This window comes from Trachypithecus francoisi, unplaced genomic scaffold (assembly GCF_009764315.1).
Source record: "Trachypithecus francoisi isolate TF-2019V2 unplaced genomic scaffold, Tfra_2.0 Lachesis_group0, whole genome shotgun sequence".
NCBI lineage: Eukaryota > Metazoa > Chordata > Mammalia > Primates > Cercopithecidae > Trachypithecus > Trachypithecus francoisi.
Genome location: NW_022681453.1, coordinates 15,989,497 through 16,009,734, shown reverse-complemented (window position 1 = coordinate 16,009,734; position 20,238 = coordinate 15,989,497). Strand labels below are relative to the sequence as shown.

Here is a 20,238-nt window from a genome sequence, read left to right as displayed (position 1 = left end):
GCTAATTTTTGTATTTTTAGTAGAGATAGGGTTTCACGATGTTGGCCAGGCTGGTCAAAATATTTTTTTTTTAATCTGGTAAAATTCTATGATATGTGAATTATACTCAAGAAAGCTGATATATATGAGAGTTGATAACATATCATACATATTATATACTATTATATCATATGATTATAATATATACGTATATAAAATTTTATATACTATGCAATTGCAAAGATTGCTTTGGATTGAATATGTAAACCTTAATGAAACTCAGCATCTTTTAGGGCATCTCAATATAATGAATTCATGGTAATTTGTAACTTAGAGCATGTTTACTAAAAATAACTGACAAGGATTATAGAAGTTGTTACTTATGAAATGGAAGAGCTAGAATTAAGATCTCCACTTTACAAGAAGGTAAAGGCAGATATTTCCTGATTCTTCACTCCTTTAGAGGGCAGCTTGCATCAAAGAGGATCCCAGTCTCTTCTAATGGGGTTTGATGCTTCCTGTGTGCCAGCTAGGGTTCCCCTCGTCTTACCTTTTTCCCTGACGGCAGAAGACAGAGAAGCAACTTTTCTTTATGTGCTTTTGTCTTCCAGACTTCCCCCTTCCTATGGCCTCTGAAAGAGGTCAGCTAGGCGAAACAAAAGTGAGTACTGCTTGGTTCCCAAGAACAGCAATGGGGAGAGAGCCAGTTTCCCCAAAAGCCCCAGCTCTTTCTTCTGGGAGGTGGGCAGTGGAGGGGGCATGCATGGGAATAACAGAACAATAAAAGCTGAGTCACCAAGTATGTGTAGCACATTTTATATATTCCTGAGCCCTCTCCTCAAGGGTTCTCCCAATCAGTTTACATAACTCACCTGTGGGGTAGAAAGCAAGTATTTTGCACCAATAAATGGATGAGGATGTCGTGGCACAACTTCAGGTAGGTCCTATGCCGCAGTGGATACTCTTTCCACCGTGATATGCCAGGCATACCCCTGCCTCCCTCATACCAAGGCCCTATGTGGTATTTTCTCCATCGCCTTCCTTCGGTGCCTTCAACCTGCTGTGACAAGTTTGAGCCCCTGCCATCTGAGACATCACATATGGCAATGTTCATCAGATTTTTTTTTTTTTTCCTGAGACGGAGTCTCACTCTGTCGCCCAGGTTGGAGTGCAGTGGCATGATCTCAGCTCACTGCAACCTCCGCCTCTCAGGTTGAAGCAATTCTTCTGCCTCAGCCTCCCGAGTAGCTTGGACTACAGGTGCCTGCCACCATGCCCAGCTAATTTTTGTATTTTTAGTAGAGATGGGGGTTTCACCATGTTGGCCAGGCTGGTCTCAAACTCCTGACCTCGTGGTCTGCCCACCTTGGCCTCCCAAAGTGCTGGGATTACAGGCATGAGCCACCGTGCCTGGCCATTCATTAGAAATTTTAACCTGGAAAGACATTTCCCTAATTTTGTTCTCTGTAACCTAACAACCATATTTTGTGGTTGGTACAAAAATATGATTGTTAAGTTACAGAGGGCAGGTATTTTTATCTTAATAAAGAATTTATGGGAGACTGGAGAGTGCACAGATTATATATTATTTTACAAGTATATATATATTGTGGGTGGTAACTGTTGGGGTCAAACACTGAGGCTTCTGAATCCTGTTCTCTGAACTCCTGGTCTGGTGCTCATATTCCATCCACCTCCCAAGCTACACATCGTAACGGCCAAAGGACCTGGATGAAAGTGCCTGAAGCCGGGCGCGGTGGCTCAAGCCTGTAATCCCAGCACTTTGGGAGGCCGAGACGGGCGGATCACGAGGTCAGGAGATCGAGACCATCCTGGCTAACACAGTGAAACCCCGTCTCTACTAAAAAATACAAAAAAACTAGCCAGGCAAGATGGCGGGTGCCTGTAGTCCCAGCTACTCGGGAGGCTGAGGCAGGAGAATGGCGTAAACCTGGGAGGCGGAGCTTGCAGTGAGCTGAGATCTGGCCACTGCACTCCAGCCTGGGCGACAGAGCGAGACTCCGTCTCAAAAAAAAAAAAAAAAAGAGTGTGTGTGTCTTTCCTTCAGGTTGAATGCCTCAAGAATATAAATAACTGCTGGTTTTTGTCCTACATCAAGCCCAGTGAACCTATTTGTGGCAGTGACAAGGTTACCTACAGTAGTGAGTGCCATCTCTGCTCCAAAATTCTGTAAGTCCTAATTTTGTTCTCCCTTTCTTTCAAATCAAGAGGCTAAGGGTGGTCAAAAGAGGGTGATGACCTCAGCCCACTTCCTACATCATCCAATGAGATCTTCTCTCCAGACATTCCTCCAGTATTTGTTCCTCCCTTTCTTCCATCCCTCTCTGTGACCTCAAAAGGTACATGTGATCCTATTCAGACAATGCAGAAACAGAAATCCACAAGGTGAGGGCACTGTGTGTGACCTGTTCAAGCGTCAAGTGGAGGCACTCAGAAACAAGCAGCCACAGCATTTAGATCATGTGACCCTACGTGAAGGTCATCCTCATGCCCCCTCAGGCCAAAGAACAGAAACAAAGAACAAAAAGAAGAGGAAGAGGAAGCTGGGTGAAGAATCTTCCCAGCTAATAGTTTATTGGTCCTAAAATGGATATTATTTTCCAAAACAACTTTCTTTAGCTTTCAACTTAGTATGTGGTTTAGTCTCTGCACCTATCACATGTTAGAAGCTTTGAGTAACACACAAGTGAACTGCCCAATTGTTGAGCCCAAGGGGAATAGCAAGGAGGAGGGGTTTGCATCAAGGAAACTCCCTATAGAGATAGGAGGAGGATTCTCTGACATCTGCTTTCTCCTTTAAGGAGAAAAGCCACACCCTTGTCTAACTAAGGCTTACAGGTTGAGTGTAGTATCTTAAGAGAGAAAAGCAGAAACATAAGAGTAGATCAGAATTAGTTCTTTCTCTCCTTCCTCTTCTTAGCTTCTCCTCCAGAGAAGGAATAAGAATCTTCTTGATCAGGATGAGAGATATTTGGCTGGGCAGGATAGGACTTTCTTGTATTCTTGGCTGAATAAACACTAAAGCTTACACTAGAACCCATAAAAGAATTGTAAGGTAAACAACTTTGGTGTCAGCCTCAATCACTGGCACAGACACCGACACCTGGCCGTCAGAAAGCATCACCTGGGGAATGCGCAGCATCACAGAGTCAAACGATGCTGGAACCAGGAGACATCTGAGAGATGGCCTCCAAAGAGCTCCCTTTCAGTGTATCTTAGGAATTATTCAGGCTGAGCACAGTGGCTCATGCCTGTAATCCCAGCACTTTGGGAGGCCGAGGTGGGAGGATCACCTGAGGTCAGGAGTTCGAGACCAGCCTGGCCAACATGACAAAACCCCATCTCTACTAAAAATACAAAAATTAGCTGAGTGTGGCGGTGCATGCCTGTAATCCCAGCTACTCAAGAGGATGAGGCAGAAGAATCCCTTGAACCCAGGAGGCGGAGGTTGCAGTGAGCTGAGATTGCACCATTGCACTCCAGCCTAGGAGATAAAGCAAATCTCCATCTAAAAAAAAAAAAAAAAAAAAAAAAGAAATTATTCTCTTAGCAGTTGCACTGGAGATCACAAGTTAAATTTTAATTTATACCAATCTAATTTGGATCAATACCAACTTAATTACAAAAATTTTTAAAAATATTTTTGCCTAGAGGGGTGGCTCAAGCCTGTAATCCCAACACTTTGGGAAGCCAAGGCAAAAGGATTGCTTGAGCCTGGGGATTTGAGACATGAGCAACGAGATCCTGTCTCTACAAAAAAATTAAAAACTTAGCCAGGTGTGGTGGCACATGCCTATAGTCCTAGCTACTTGGAAGTCTGAGGCAGGATGATTGCTTGAACCCAGGAGTTCAAGGCTGCAGTGAGCCATGATCATGCCACTGCACTCTAGCCTGGGCAACGGAGCAAAATTCTTTTGAGACGGGCAGATCACGAGGTCAGGAGATCGAGACCATCCTGGCTAACATGGTGAAACCCCCTCTCTACTAAAAATACAAAAAATTAGGCGGGCATGGTGGCGGGCGCCTGTAGTCCCAGCTACTCAGGAGGCTGAGGCAGGAGAATGGCATGAACCCAGGAGGTGGAGCTTGCAGTGAGCCGATATCGCACCACTGCACTCCAGCCTGGGCGACAGAGCAAGACTCTGTCTCAAATAAATAAATAAATAAATGCTTTTTTTTCTTTTCTTTTTTTTTTTGAGACTTAGTTTTGCTCTTGTTGCCCATGTTGGAGTGCAATGCTGTGGTCTCAACTCACTGCAACCTCTGCCTCCTGGGTTCAAGTGATTCTCCTGCCTCAGCTTCCCGAGTAGGTGGGATTACAGGCGCACAGCAACAAGTCCAGCTAATTTTTGTATTTTGTAGAGATGGGGTTTCACCATGTTGGCCAAGCTGGTCTCAAACTCCTGACCTCAGGTGATCTGCCCACCTCGACCTCCCAAAGAGCTGGGATTACAGGCGTTCCAACACCAGTCTTCTCCCTCCAGGTGCTACCAGGCTGCTGGTTTTCACCATGATTGTGGGTGGTTGTTTTTCGTTACTACCATGGAACTGGGGATGCTGCAGATGGGTTCAGAGCAAGATAAAATGCCACGAAGCTCACTATTCTTACTGAGATGCAGCAATTTTTCTTGAATAGATGTTCCTTGGATTGCTGCATGGTTTGATTTTTTTTTTTAATTCCCAGAATTCTTGAAAACTTAATTCTGACCTTTTATGTCAGTGTTCTTGTTGCTTTTGTGGAGGAGAGAATTTTTAAAGATTCTTCTCCATTTTCACTGTCCATGCCAAAGGGCTCACTTTTGAATGAAGACACTGAGACCTGAGGGGAGCAACTTATCAAAGTTCTTATAACTATAAATGGGTGCAAATGCATATTTTTAAAGATTGAGATAAAATTCATATGACATAAAATGAACCATTTTAAAGTGAACGAATTGGTAGCATTTAGTACATTTACAATGTTATAAAACTGCCACCTTTGTTACTTTCAAAACATTTTTGTCACTCTAGAATAAAACCTCATGTCCATTAAGCAATTAACTGCCCATTCCCTCCTCCCCACAGTCCCTGGCAACTAGCAATAGACTTTCTGTTTTTACGGATTTACTATTCTGTATATTTCACATAACTGGAATTATACAACATATGATCTTTGTGTCTGGCTTCTTTCACTTACATAATCATTTTGAGGTTCATCCACATTGTGGCATATGTCTTCATTTGTTTTTGTATTACTGAATAGTTTTCCATTATGTGTATATACCACAATTTTTTTTTTATGTATTCATTGATGGAAATGTGTGTTGTTTCCACATTTAACTATTGTGAATAGTGCTGTCACAGACATTTGTGTACAAGTATTTATTTGAGGACCTCTTTTCAGGCTTCTGGTTATACACCTAGGGATGGAATTTGCTGAGTCACATGGTAATTGTGTGTTTAACTTTTTGAGGAACCATCATACTTTTCCATAGCGGCTAACCATTTTACATTCTTCCAGAAATATGAGAGCTCCAATTTCTTCACATCCTTGCTAGTACTTTTTAAAAATATTATTATGTCCATCCTTGTGGGTATGAAATGGTATCTCATCAAGTTTTCTTTTACATTTCTCTAATGACTAATGAGGTTGGACATCTTTTCATGTACTATTTCTTTTTTGAAGAAATATCTACTCAAGTCCTTTGCCCATTTTTAAAAATTATGTTGTCTTTTTATTTTTCAGTTGTAAGAATTCTTTATATATTCTGAATACTAAATACTATGATTTTCAAATATTCCCCCCCATTCTATAGGTTGCCTTTTACTTTCATGATAATGTTCTTTGATGCACAGAGTTTTTAATTTTTATGAAATCAATTTGTCTAATTTTTCTTTTGTTGCTCCTGCATTTGATATTACACCCAAGAAACCGCTGTAAAATACAAAGGCATAAAGATTTTCTTATAATTTTTCTTCTAAGAGTTTAGTAGTTTTAGCCCATTGATCCATTTTTGAATTAAATTTTATAAATGGTGTAAGATAGAGGTCTAACTTTTTTTTTTTTTTCTTTTTGAGACAGGGTCTCGCTCTGTCACCCAGGCTGGAGTGCAAGTGGCACAATCTCAGCTCACTGCAACCTCCGCCTCCTAGGTTCAAGCAATTCTCCTGCCTCAGCATCCCCAGTGGCTGGGATTACAGGTGCCCACCACCAACCCTGGGTAATTTTTGTATTTTTATTTTTATTTTTTTTATTTTTTTTATTTTTTATTTTTTTTTTTTGAGACAGAGTCTCACTCTGTCGCCAGGGCTGGAGTGCAGTGGCCAGATCTCAGCTCACTGCAAGCTCCGCCTCCCGGGTTCACGCCATTCTCCTGCCTCAGCCTCCCAAGTAGCTGGGACTACAGGCGTCCGCCACCTCGCCCGGCTAGTTTTTTGTATTTTTTAGTAGAGACGGGGTTTCACAGTGTTAGCCAGGATGGTCTCGATCTCCTGACCTCGTGATCCGCCCGTCTCGGCCTCCCAAAGTGCTGGGATTACAGGCTTGAGCCACCGCGCCCGGCCAATTTTTGTATTTTTAATAGAGATGGGGTTTCAGCATGTTGGTCAGGCTGGTCTCAAATTCCTGATGTCAGGTGATCTGCCCGACTCGGCCTCCCAAAATGCTGGAATTACAGGCGTGAGCCACCATGCCCGTCCTGTCTAATGTTATTATTTTGCATGTGGTTATCCAGTTGTCCCAGCTTTATTTGTTGAAGAAACTATCCTTTCCCCCCATTGAATGGCCTTGGCACCCTTGTTGAAAATCAACTGGCCATAGATATATGAGTTTATTTTTGGATCCTTGATTCTTTTCTTTTGTTCTGTGTTTATAGCCTAATACCAGTACCAGTACCACTGATTATTGTATATTTATTTATTTATTTATTTATTTTTGGAGACAGGGTCTTACTGTGTCTCCCAAGTGGGAGAGCGGTGGTATAATCATAGCTCACTGCAGTCTTGACCTCCTGGGCCCACACAATCCTCCTGCCTCAGCCTCCCAAGGAGCTGAGACTGCAAGATTATTGTAGTGTTATAGTAAGTTTTTGAAACTGGACATTTGGAGTTTTCCAATTTTGTTTCTTTTTCAAGATGATTTTGGCTACTCAGGGCCCTTTGCAATTCTGTATGAATTTCAAGATTGACTTTTCTATTTCCACAAAATATAAATGCCACTGGAATTTTGATAGGGATTGCATTGAATCTGTAGATTGCTTTGGGAAGTGTTGTCATCTTAAATTAATTCTTCCAATCAGTGAGCATGGGACATCATTCATTTATTTAGGCCTTCTTTATTTATTTTCAACAGTTTCAGTTTTGTGGTTTTCAGTGTACAAGTCTTTCACCTCCAGGATTATTACTAAGTATTTTCTTTTTTGGATGCTGTTATAAACTGAATTGTTTTCTTAATTTTATTTTCAAATTGTTCATTGCTGATTTATAGTTATAGAAATACAACTGATTTTTGTGTGTTAATCTTGTACTCTGCAACTTGCTGAATTTGTTAGCTTTAGTCATTTTTTATATTAGTTCTTTGGGATTTTCTACATAGAGAATCATATCGTCTTTGAATAGAGATCATTTTACTTCTTCCTTTCCAATTTGGATGCCTTTTATTTCTTTTTCTTTCCTAATTGCTCTGCCTAGAATTTCCAGTCCAATGTTGAATCTCAGTGGTGAAAGCAGGTATTCATGTCTTGTGCCTGATCTTAGACAGGTCTTTCAGTCTTTCACCATTGAGTATGATGTTAGCTATGGGTTTTTCATAAGTGTTCTTTATCATGTTGAAGAAGTTCTCTTCTATTCCTAGTTTTCTGGGTGTTTTATTATGAGATGATGTTGGATTTTGTTGAATATTATGTGCGTATGTTTTGAATCAATTGGTATTATCATGCGATGTTTTTCTGTCATTCTATTAATGTGATATTATTAAATTGGCTGATTTTTTTTTTTGAACCGCTCTAAATTCTTGGGACAAAGCCCATTCTGTCATGGTATATAATCCAGTGTGGTTGGATTCAATTTGTTGGTATTTTTCTGAGAATCTTTGCATCTATATCCATAAAGGATATTGGTCTATAGTTTTCGTTTTTTTTTTTTTTTGAAACGGAGTCTCACTCTGTCACCCAGGCTGGAGTGCAGTGGCCGGATCTCAGCTCACTGCAAGCTCCGCCTCCCGGGTTCACGCCATTCTCCTGCCTCAGCCTCTGGAGTAGCTGGGACTACAGGCGCCAGCCATCTCGCCCGGCTAGCTTTTTGTATGTTTTAGTAGAGATGGGGTTTCACCGTGTTAGCCAGGATGGTCTCGAACTCCTGACCTTGTGATCCGCCCGTCTCGGCCTCCCAAAGTGCTGGGATTACAGGCTTGAGCCACCGCGCCCGGCCTATAGTTTTCTTTTATGTGATGTCTTTGCCTGTCTTTGATAACATGGTAATGCTGGCCTCATAGAATGAAGTAGCAAGTGTTCCCTCCTCTTTTATTATTTGGAAGAGTTTAAGAAAGATTGGTATTAAACATTTAAAAAATATTTGGTAGGCCAGGTGCAGTGGCTCATGCCTGTAATCCCTGCACTCTGGGAGGCCGAAGCGGGTGGATCACCTGAGGTCAGGAGTTCAAGACCAGCCTGGCCAACATGATGAAACCCAGTCTCTACTAAAAACACAAAAAATTAGCTGGGCCTGGTAGCACATGCCTGTAATCCCAGCTACTTGGGAGGCTGAGGCAGGAGAATTGCTTGAACCCAGGAGGCGGAGGTTGCAGAGAGCTGAGGTCACACCACTGCACTTCAGCCTGGGCAACAAGAGCAAAATTACATCTCAAAAAAAAAAAAAGGTAGAATTCAGTAGTAAAGCCATCTAGTCTTTGTCGGGACATTTTTTTATTACTGATTCAGTATCTTTACTTGTCATAGATTGGTTGAGATTTTTTATTTCTTATTGAGTAAGTTTTGATAATTTGTGTGTTTCTAGGAATTTGTTCATTTCATTCAGAATATCTAATCTGTTGACATACAGTTCTTCATAGTATTCTCTTATAATCCTTTGTGTTTCTGTAAGGTCAGTGGCGAAGTTTCAGCTTTCATCAAATGCATATTTTAACTTTAAGACACATTCTTTTTCTAATCCTCTGTATTTCTACTTGCATTTTCAAAGGCTATTTTGAACTTCTGTATTTTATTGTAAGCTGAGTATGTTTTCCATATTCAATCTCTTTGACAAATAATAATTCATATAGTAGAATTTTAAAATATTTGTTAAGAATTCATTATTAGCAGAATGTTTATTTCCCAAACTTAGCCAAAGATTATCAAGTAAAATTTAGTCACAATTTATGATACACCATACAGCAAAAATAATTTCAAAATATAATTTCTTTCAGATTTGAAGGGCTTAACATAACTAAACTGTATGATGGACAATGTGTAAGTAAAGACACTTTTATTTTTTATTTTTAGAAGTAAACTAGATAAGAGCTCACTGTTTTAGAGGGTTTTAAATGTTTTGTTATGAAAAGTTTCAAACATACATAAAAGTAGAGACAATAATAGATCCCATAAGCCTATCATGTATATTCAATAAATTATAATGGTTTTGCCACATTTCCTCCCTCTATTCTTTTATTTCTCTTTTTTCTTTGATGAAGTATATTAACACAGGTCTCAGACATCATGTCATTCACTCCTACATACTTCAGAGTTCCTCTCTAATAAGTTTGGGCATTTCCTTACATACTCAAAAGGTGGTATTACAACTAATTATTTCATTGTCATCTTCTAATACATACTTCATATTTGAATCTCCCCACCCAAAAATAATACCTTCTGGAGGAAGAAATGTAATTTAGCCCGGTAATTCAGCAGTAAGGAACATCTATTTCACCCTTGCTCTTCCCTCTCATGTCCAGTATCTAGGATATTAATGAAAGACACTAATTGAAATGTGAACAGTTATTCTGAGAGTGAATGGGCCAGGACTTGCCTGAGCCCCAGGTCTAGAGATTGTGTCCCTGACTTCAGGGTTATATTCCAAAGCAAGAACTCAGCCGAAGCCATAGAGATCATTATTGCATTATGAGGCATGGCAACAAAACTGGGAGAAATCAATGTAGAAGAGAAAATAAAGAGGGTGGGAGGTAAAGCAGGTAAAACAGGACAATTATATAATTTAGTAATAATTTTACAACAAGGTCTTCTGACACCATCTCCATGACAAACTCACGGGGCTCATCTGATTTACAGATGAGCACACATATTACTCACTTAGTGACGGTCCATTACCTGAATGTTCTCTAGTTCCACTAAAGAGAAATCACAAGAACTTTTAGACACTTTCATGATTTGGGGTAACTATGAAAAGATCTCACATGATTTCTACTTCTGTCAGATTCTTGCTGAGCTGGGCTCACTCATTTAAAATCCTGCTAAATCCCTCTTTTTATACCTGGACCGTACCTCAGTCTATGACTCTTGTCAAATAACTCTCTGGTCTTATATCCATTTTAAACTTTTAACATCAAAGAGGTGGTTTTAAACTTAAGGATATCTATAGAATGGTGTTCAAAGTGTTCTAAGAATCACTTATGCGCCAAAATAAAGACTAATATTTAATAGGGGAGAAGAGTTTTAGGGACAGGTAGAAAGAGCGATTGGTAAGGAAGATATCACATCAGTATAAAATGATAGAATTTTCCCTAAATCAGAATGATCCAGAAAAGAATTGTGTGGCATCCAAATACAGTGAGCTTCCTTTCATCACATTTGGACTAGAAAATCCTAAATCTTCTAGGGGAGATCCCTATATCATATTGGGACCTCAACAGTCTATTTAAGACAAAGATGCATTTTATTCATTTATTTCAAATGCAAACATTAATTGTGCCATGGATAAAAAGTTAACTATAGGAGACCACCTGAAAATTTTACTGCAGAGCACAATTCTATCTCTCTACCAAGGCTCTGATGAAATTGTTTATATAATTAATATTGCTTTTATAAAGTAATTCAGAAAGCTCAGATGCCAAGGATTTGCAGAGATTAAGAATGCAGACTGGCTCTTTTTTCCGGTTGGAACCATGGAGGTTGCAGAAGAGAAGAAGAAGAAGGTTCCTGCTGTGCCAGAAACCCTTAAGAAAAAGCGAAGGAATTTCGCAGAGCTGAAGGTCAAGCGCCTGAGAAAGAAGTTTGCCCAAAAGATGCTTCGAAAGGCAAGGAGGAAGCTTATCTATGAAAAAGCGAAGCACTATCACAAGGAATATAGGCAGATGTACAGAACTGAAATTCGAATGGCGAAGATGGCAAGAAAAGCTGGCAACTTCTATGTACCTGCTGAACCCAAATTGGCGTTTGTCATCAGGATCAGAGGTATCAATGGCGTGAGCCCAAAGGTCCGAAAGGTATTGCAGCTTCTTCGCCTCCGTCAAATCTTCAATGGAACCTTTGTGAAGCTCAACAAGGCTTCGATTAACATGCTGAGGATTGTAGAACCATATATTGCATGGGGGTACCCCAATCTGAAGTCAGTAAATGAGCTAATCTACAAGCGTGGTTATGGCAAAATCAATAAGAAGCGAATTGCTTTGACAGATAACGCTTTGATTGCTCGATCTCTTGGTAAATATGGCATCATCTGCATGGAGGATCTGATTCATGAGATCTATACTGTTGGAAAACGCTTCAAAGAGGCAAATAACTTCCTGTGGCCCTTCAAATTATCTTCTCCACGAGGTGGAATGAAGAAAAAGACCACCCATTTTGTAGAAGGTGGAGATGCTGGCAACAGGGAGGACCAGATCAACAGGCTTATTAGAAGAATGAACTAAGGTGTCTACCATGATTATTTTTCGAGTCTCCTCAGCTTAATAAACAGTACCTGCTCTCAAAATGAAAAAAAAAAAAAAAAAAAAAAAAAAAAAAAGAATGCAGACTGAAGTCAGAACTCATTGCACAAACTAAGTGATCTAGAGCTAGTACCACTGACAGCTTTAGTTATTCTTATGTACGGGTAGTGAACCCAGTTATCCCAAGTACAGAATGTGATGTCTGGGGAAGAGCGTTGAAGAAAAAGTCACAAGTTTTTCAGTTAATACCTCTATGACTCAGCTAGAATTCATCTCTCTGGGTTATCATGAAACTCAGATGTACACTTGAATGAACTCAAACGAGATGCAGGCTTAATAAAGATATGTACTCATATATATGAGTATATAATTGCATTATGAGCCAACCATAATGATGAACTACAATGAGCTATTGGCACCTTCCCCTAAATCAGTCCTTAGAGAATCAATTGGAGTTTGAGGAAACTAATAATTCCAGAAGAGGTGGGGAGTAGGGGGATGGAGAGGGAAAGAGAGAGTAGGAAGAGAAAGAAGAAAAGAAGATATGAAAATAGAGGAAGGAGAAGGAGGAAGAGGAAGTGGAAAAAAGAAGGAAGGGAGGAAAAGAAGGAAGGAAGGAAAATGAAGGAAGGAAGGAAAATGGAAGGAAGGAAGGAAAGACGGACAGAAGGAAGGAAGGAAGGAAGAAAGGAAGGATGGAAGCAAGGAAGGAAGGGGAAAGAGAAGAGAAAATAAAGGAAAAAGAGGGGAAGGGGAAGGGGAAACCTGAGACACTCTTAGGGAGCTGCAAAGCTGTCTTGAACTGACCCATGCTTGGTGGAGAAGGATGGCCCCCTTGAGGGAGGGTGACCAGAGGCATCAATACAAAGGAGGCCTGAAGGATAGGGTGCTGCCTATCCAGCACCTGCAGGATTGGGTGCTGCCCTTGCCTTAGTTCATGCAGCCTGGGAGTGTTAATTATTGACCCTTCACTATGGAAAATGGCAGCAACAACCCTGAGAGCAGGGCCATTTCTGAGGAATAATGTCATGGCAGTGTCAAAGCCTCACTGGGGCAAAGAACTGAAGAAAAGAGGTGGGGACTGGCCAGTTACCCTTGGCATTTACCCCTCCTTTCTCCTCCTCCAAACCACCAAGGCTGGTAGGTTACATACTAGAGAGACTGCCTTCTAAATGATACGGAGATATGGAAAGCAAAGAGATATGAAGAATAAGCTACTTGTGCCAAAATCTATGTAAGGAGTCCCAGAAGATAATGAAAATAAAAACAGAATAAATATTTGAATAAATAATAGTAAATATTCCAGAAATAAAACTATGAAGGACCTCAGTTTGAAAGGGCTCAGTAGAGTGGCAAAGAGGAAAGATGCCTTCACATGGATGCATTATAATAAAATTATAAATATCAAAGATAAAGAGAAATTATAAAAACTTCTAAAGAAAAGATTCCCTCTAAAGAAAAAACATCAGACTGGCATCAGATTTCACATAACACTGGATGCAAGCAGACAAGGAAGGCCGGGCATGGTGACCCATGCCTGTAATCCCAGCACTTTGGGAGGCTGAGGAGGGCAGATCACCTGAGGTCGGGAATTTGAGATCATCCTGGCCAACAGGGTGAAACCCATCTCTACTAAAAATACAAAAATTAGCCCGGCGTGGTGGCAGGCACCTGTCATCCCAGTTACTTGGGAGGCTGAGGCAGGAGGATCACTTGAACCCAGGAGGCAGAGGTTGCAGTGAGCCGAGATCGCACCACTGCACTCCAGCCTTGGCAACAGAGCGAGGATCCATCATAAAAAAAAAAAAAAAAAAAAAAAAAAAAATCAAGAAATGGGCCAGGTGCGGTGGCTCTTGCCTGTAATCCTAGCACTTTGGGAGGCCGAGGTGGAAAGATCAGAGCAAGGCTCCATCTCAAAACAAAAAAACAAAACAAACAAACAAAAAACAAGACAAGGAATATGTGTGTACATGTAATGTGTGTATATAATCCTCAGAAGTTAAAAGGGAAAAAATATATATCTTAATCTGTTTTGTGCTGCTATAACAGAACACCCCAAACTGGGTAATTTATAAACAATAGAAACTTATTGCTTGTGGTGCTGGAGGCTGGGAAGTCCACTATCAAAATGCCAGCATCTTGTGAGGGCCTTCCTGCTGTGTTGTCCCATGGCAAAAGGCGGAAGGGTCAAAAAGCATGTACTCATGCACACATGCACATGTGTGTGTGAGAGAGAGAGTAGAAGGGATCTAAACTCGTCATTTTATCTGAAACCTGCTCCCACAATAACTAACACATTCCTGTGATAATGGCATCAATCCATTCATGAGGGCAGAGCCCTCAAGACATAATAAGTAATTAAAGGTTCCACCTCTCAACACTGTTGCATTGGGGATTATTTTTCCAAGACATGAACTTTGGGGGACACGTTCAAACCATAGCAATATATATCACAGAATGTTATATCCAGCCAAGTTTTCCTTCTTTCCTTCTTTCTTTCTCGCCTTCCTTCTTTCTTTCCTTCCTTCTCTTTCTCTTTCTTTTCTTCTCCCTTCCTTTCGTTTTTCCTCACTTTCCTTTCCTTTATTTTTTCCTTTCCTCTTGCCTTGCCTTTACCTTTGCCCTTGTCTTTTTGTCTTTGCCTTGTCCTGCCCCAGGCTTTGCCCCTTGCCCTGGCAAATTCCTTGACCCTGGCCCTGTCCCTTGCCTGGCCCTGGGCCCTGGCCTTGCCCCTGGTTCTGTCCCTCACATCTAGCCTTGCCCAGCCACATGCCTTGTCCCTTGCCCTGCCTCATACCTCTTGCCCTGCCCCATGACTTGCCCCTTGCCCTGTCCCCTGCCCTGCCCCTTGACCTGCCCCCTTGACCTGCCCCATAACCTGGCCCTTGCCCTGCCCCTGGCCTTGCCCCATGCCCTGCCTTATGTCTTTCCTTGCCCTGTCCCATGCCTTGGCACTTGCCCCTCATTCCTTGCTTTGCCCCTTGTCCCACCCCTCACCTTGCTTTTCCCTGCTTCTTGCCTTGCCTTGCTCCTTGCCTTTCTTTGTCCCTTTCCCCTTCCCTGTTTCCCCTTCCTCCTTCCCCCTTGCCCCTTTCCTTACTCTTTGCCTTGCCTTGCCTCACTCTGTCATCCAGGCTGAAGTGCAGTGGTGCAATCACAGCTCATGTAGGCTCAACCTCCTATGCTCAACCGATCCTCCCATGTACCTGGGACTACGAGCACACAACACTGCACTGGGCTAATTTTTGTATTTTTTGTAGAGATGGCATCTCACTATTTTTCCCAGGTAGGTCTCAAACTCCTGGACTCAAGCAGTCTTCCCATCTAGGCTTCCCACAGTGCTGGGATTACAGGCATGAGCCACCATACCCAACCCCAAATTATCTTTCAAATGTTCAAAGACGATAAAAAGTTATATTCTTTTTTTTTTTTTTTTTTTTTGAGACGGAGTCTCGCTCTGTCGCCCAGGCTGGAGTGCAGTGGCGGGATCTCAGCTCACTGCAAGCTCCACCTCCTGGGTTTACACCATTCTCCTGCCTCAGCCTCCCGAGTAGCTGGGACTACAGGCGCCCGCCACCTCGCCTGGCTAGTTTTTTGTATTTTTTTAGTAGAGATGGGGTTTCACCATGTTAGCCAGGATGGTCTCGATCTCCTGACCTCGTGATCCACCCGTCTCAGCCTCCCAAAGTGCTGGGATTACAGGCTTGAGCCACCACGCCCGGCCAAAAGTTATATTCTTAAGAATATAATTAATGGCTCACGCCTGCAATTCCAGCACTTTGGGAGGCCAAGGTCAGTAGACCACCTGAGGTCAGGGGTTCGAGACCAGCCTGATCAACATGGCAAAACCCCATCTATAATAAAAAATACAAAAATTAGCCAGACATGGTGGTGCACACCTGTAGTCCCAGCTACTCAGGAGGCAGAGGCAGGAGGATCGCTTGAATCAAGGAGGCAGAGGTTGCAGTGAGCCAAGATCATGCCACCGCACTCCAGCCTGAGCAACAGAGTGAGACTCCATCTCAAAAAAAAAAAAAAAAAAAAGGCCAGGTGTAATCCCAGCACTTTGGGAGGCTGAGGCGGGTGGATCATGAGATCAGGAGATCAAGACCATCCTAGCTAACACGGTGTAACCCCATCTCTACTAAAAATACAAAACATTAGCCAGGTGTGGTGGCATGCACCTGTAGTCCCAGCTACTTGGGAGGCTGAGGCAGGAGAATGGCGTGAACCCAGGAGGCGGAGCTTGCAGTGAGCTGAGATCGCACCACTGCACTCCAGCCTGGGTGACAGAGTGAGACTCCATCTCAAAAAGAAAAGAAAAGAAAAGAAAATTTTAAATGGGAATGAGCAAGAGAGAGATGAAAGAGGAAAATACTAAATGAAAAAAATCCTAATATAAAAGTAATTACAGTAAATATGAATAGGTTATACTCAGTGAATCAAAAGACAGATATTCTCAGACTGGATAACTGAATAAAGAAAAAGAAGATCCAACAAAATGTTGCCTACAAAGACATACTTGATTTTTAAAGGACACAGAGAAACAGAAAATAAATATATGCACCCAAGCATGAGGATCAGTTATAGGCTAAAAGAAAGCTGAAGCTACAAACCTATCTGACAAAACAGAAATTTGAGACTCCTTCCCTTTGAGTTTAGACACAAGTCATGAACACTTGTTTAACACAATACCAGAGAGCCTGAGCTACTCTCTCTATATATATATAATATTTATATATAATATTATATATTATATATAATAAATATATATAATAAATATATATATAATATATATATTATATATAATATATATATTATATATAATATTATATGTTATATATATAAATATATATATATAATATTATATGTTATATATAATAAATATATATATAATATTTGCAAAGTGTAGAAGAGATTGCTAACCATCCACCCTAATATAATGTGCAGGGTGCACCAGCAGCCCAGGGAAGAGCTGACTTTGCGGTTCAGGTCTGAAGGTTATCTTCTGGCAGAATTCCTTGTTGTTCAGGGGTGGGAGGTTGGGTGGGAGTAGCTCTTTTTGTTCTATTAATACCTTAAACTGATTGGATGGGGCCTACCCACATTATGAAGGGCAGTATGCTTTACCCGAAGTCCCCTAATTTAAATGTTAATCTCATCCAAAAACACCCTCACCAAAATATCTAGAACAATGTTCAACCAAGTATCTGGACACTGTGACACAGCCAAGGTGACAAATAAAAGTAACCATCACAAAGCCTATCACTAAATCCCTTCTTGGAAGATGGCTGCACTCCAAGGCAAAGCACCTCCCCAGAGACTGCTACATGAGCATTGTTATTTTCCTTGAGTCTTTCCATTTTCGTGTCTGTTTGCTAAATGACACTTTGACAAGAACAATGACATGATAATCATCAATTCTGGCATGGGCTGAATCACAAATATTAACACTATTAAGGGGGTTCTGGGCCAGGCGCGGTAGCTCACGCCTGTAATCCCAGCACTTTGGGAGGCCAAGGCAGGTGGATCACCTGAAGTCAGGGGTTCGAGAGCAGCCTGACCAATATGATGAAACCTGTCTCTACTAAAAATGCAAAAATTAGCCAGGCATGGTGGCGCATGCCTGTAATCTCAGCTACTCAGGAGGCTCGGGCAAGAGAATCGCCTGAACCCGGGAGGCAGAGGTTGCAGTAAGCCGAGATCACACCATTGCACTGCAGCCTGGGCAACAAGAGCGAAACTGTCTCAAAAAACAAAACGGTGGGGGGGGGGGGGGGGGGGGGCGGGGGGGCGGTTCTGAAAATCTGCTGGATGTATGAGCAAACTCAAAGGAGAAAACTTTAAAACGTGACCAAAGGATATTTAAGATCATATGAATAAATGGAGAGACAGTTTATGCTCCAGATTATAACTTAAGTATTATGACTATGTTAGTTTTCTCTATTCTAAAACTTCATTTCATTCCCAATCAATAACCAGTTGAATTTAAGATCGCTGATAAATGAAAAACACTATGGATAAATGAGTAAACAGCTCACAGAACTAGAGGAGCTGTTGCAATAAGCTAGAAAATAGAATGTACATGCAAATAAGCAACAAGAAAACCGACAGCTGCAAAGGCTATGGTTTTATTATAGAAGAATAAAGACAAAAGGCTAATTATATAAAGGATATTCAAAAGCTCATAAATAATCAGGGGCAGGCCGGGCGCGGTGGCTCAAGCCTGTAATCCCAGCACTCTGGGAGGCCGAGACGGGTGGATCACGACGTCAGGAGATCGAGACCATCCTGGCGAACACGGTGAAACCCCATCTCTACTAAAAAATACAAAAAACTAGCCAGGCGAGGTGGTGGGCACCTGTAGTCCCAACTACTTGGGAGGCTGAGGCAGGAGAATGGCATGAACCCGGGAGGCAGAGCTTGCAGTGAGCTGAGATCCGGCCACTGCACTCCAGCCTGGGCGACAGAGTGAGACTCCGTCTCAAAAAAAAAAAAAAAAAAAAAAAAAAAATATATATCAGGGACAAATTTGAATTGAAATACAATGAAATGCCTATTTGCCTATCATACTAGAAAAAATCAGAAGGCTGGGTATGTCCATTGTTAGTTGGACATGGAGATATCTGTACTCTCATGATCTATGGTGACAGTGAAGACAATTACAGACACTTTGGGAAGCAATCTGCCATTTTTAGGCAAAGTAAGAAATTAAATATATTCATATCTCATGGTCCAGCATTTCCAACCCTAGGAAATCACAAAAAGATTCCCTCATCGCTTCGTAAAATGACATGTATGTCTATTGCAGGGTTATTCAATGTGGCAGGTGGCAGGTATGGGGACAGCCTGAGTGAGACTAGTCAAGAAATCAATAGGTAAACTGTGGAAGGTAGTCCTTACAGATTTCAATGCAGCTTTCAGAAGAAATGAGATGTGCCATTAGCAATATGGATAGATCTTAAAATACTACACTGAGAGGAAAAGCAAGGGACCGAATAATACAAGTAACATGACAGCATTATATAAACTAAAAATAAACACTATATATATTTGGCACAAACATAAAAAGACACACACTGAACTCATTGAAATCACTGACTCTGGTGTGAGGAGAAAGGGAATGAATGAATTAGTGAATGAATGAATGAATAGTGGCTCCTCCCTACAGCCCTTCAGCAAAGCAGCATAGAAACTGTTTTTGATAGGATCTCACACACACACAAAAAAGAGATCTGTAAAAGGAAGACTAGTGATATCACTGATTGCCAGCCATGTGCCCTGCACCGCATCATATGCTTTGCCTGTATCTCCACTCCTGTGTTCCTCACAGCCCTGCCAAGAGGAAAGCATTGCTATTAGCTACATTTCATATTCAAAGGAGCAGGGGTCTAGAAAGTTCATGTGACTTGCCCAAACCCACAGAGCTAGGAACTGGCAGGGCTGGGCCTTGAATCCAGTGGCCAACCTCTAGACTCTGTTCCTTAACACCACCTTCTATGCCTCCCATATCCCCCAACAGGCCTCTGCCAGGATCCTGCTTCATGTCAACTCCACTGCCTCTACCTGCTTGGGAGTTTCCAGAGGCTCTCCTGGGGTCCAAAGGCTCACCCAGACATCCCCATCCTTTGCTTTCCTCTTTTCTACCTACTTCCACTCTGCTTTTTTCTTCTCCAGTGAAATTAGAATGTCTCTAACTTGCCTTAATTCAGAGAATAATTGTTTAGCATTTCCCCTGCTGGACTATGGTTGTGGCTACCAATGTGGTGGCTTTTCTCTTGACTTCCTCAAGTTTGATTTCTCTAAGCAGATACTTCTCTTGCAGGAAAACTCTTGAACGTACCACGAAGAATTATAAAACCTACTGAATCTCCAGATGGCCAAGTGAAACAATGGTTGCCTCTTCAAATACATCCCCTTTAATTACTAATGGTTGGATCAAACTCGTTGATTTCTGTCTTCAATAAATGGTTCTCAGCAGAAAACCTGGCTGGCAAACATTTCTCTTGGTTAATAAGAATCTTTTAAAAATATCAGATATTCTATTTTCTCATCCCAAATCTACATGACTCATGCCATGGGTTCCCTCTGTTTTTACACAGATTGTGAGCAAATGACCACAGAAATCTAAAATCTTAGTAAGAAGAGCAAGTTTTGTGGTGTTTTTAACTTGCCCTATACCCATTCTCCCTACCCCAACTCTGTTGTAGGCTTAAATTAAACCAACCCTGATATCATGGTGGAAACCAGCTCCTAAAAGACACGAAAGGGGGAAGAACAGGTTTGGAGGTCCCCAAAAACACCATTTCCAGAAAATGATCATTATTTGATTTGCCTGGCAGTTCCCTAGGGACCCCCTCTAGCAGGCTTGCCTTTGACTT

The 20,238-nt window shown here is 41.6% G+C and overlaps 2 protein-coding genes across 2 annotated transcripts in view; both read left to right on the top strand.

The window, feature by feature from the left end:
* SPINK8 (serine peptidase inhibitor Kazal type 8 (putative)) overlaps positions 1-20,147 on the top strand; it is a 33,160-nt gene extending 13,013 nt beyond the window's left edge. Inside the window, exons 3-6 of the mRNA XM_033206124.1 lie at positions 591-640; positions 2,048-2,169; positions 9,401-9,443; positions 19,683-20,147. Of these exons, the coding sequence (XP_033062015.1) occupies positions 591-640; positions 2,048-2,169; positions 9,401-9,443; positions 19,683-19,694 (227 nt within the window). The 3' untranslated portion in view covers positions 19,695-20,147. The remainder of the gene's footprint in view (positions 1-590; positions 641-2,047; positions 2,170-9,400; positions 9,444-19,682) is intronic.
* Positions 11,052-11,934, top strand: LOC117080812 (60S ribosomal protein L7-like). Its single transcript, XM_033206115.1, has one exon. The coding sequence runs from the start codon at positions 11,093-11,095 to the stop codon at positions 11,837-11,839; it is 747 nt and encodes a 248-aa protein (XP_033062006.1). The 5' UTR covers positions 11,052-11,092; the 3' UTR covers positions 11,840-11,934.
* Positions 20,148-20,238: the final 91 nt, after the last annotated feature.

Excerpts from the sequence above, each read along its gene's own strand:
- LOC117080812 (XM_033206115.1), top strand. The coding sequence starts at position 11,093 with ATGGAGGTTGCAGAAGAGAAGAAGAAGAAGGTTCCTGCTGTGCCAGAA.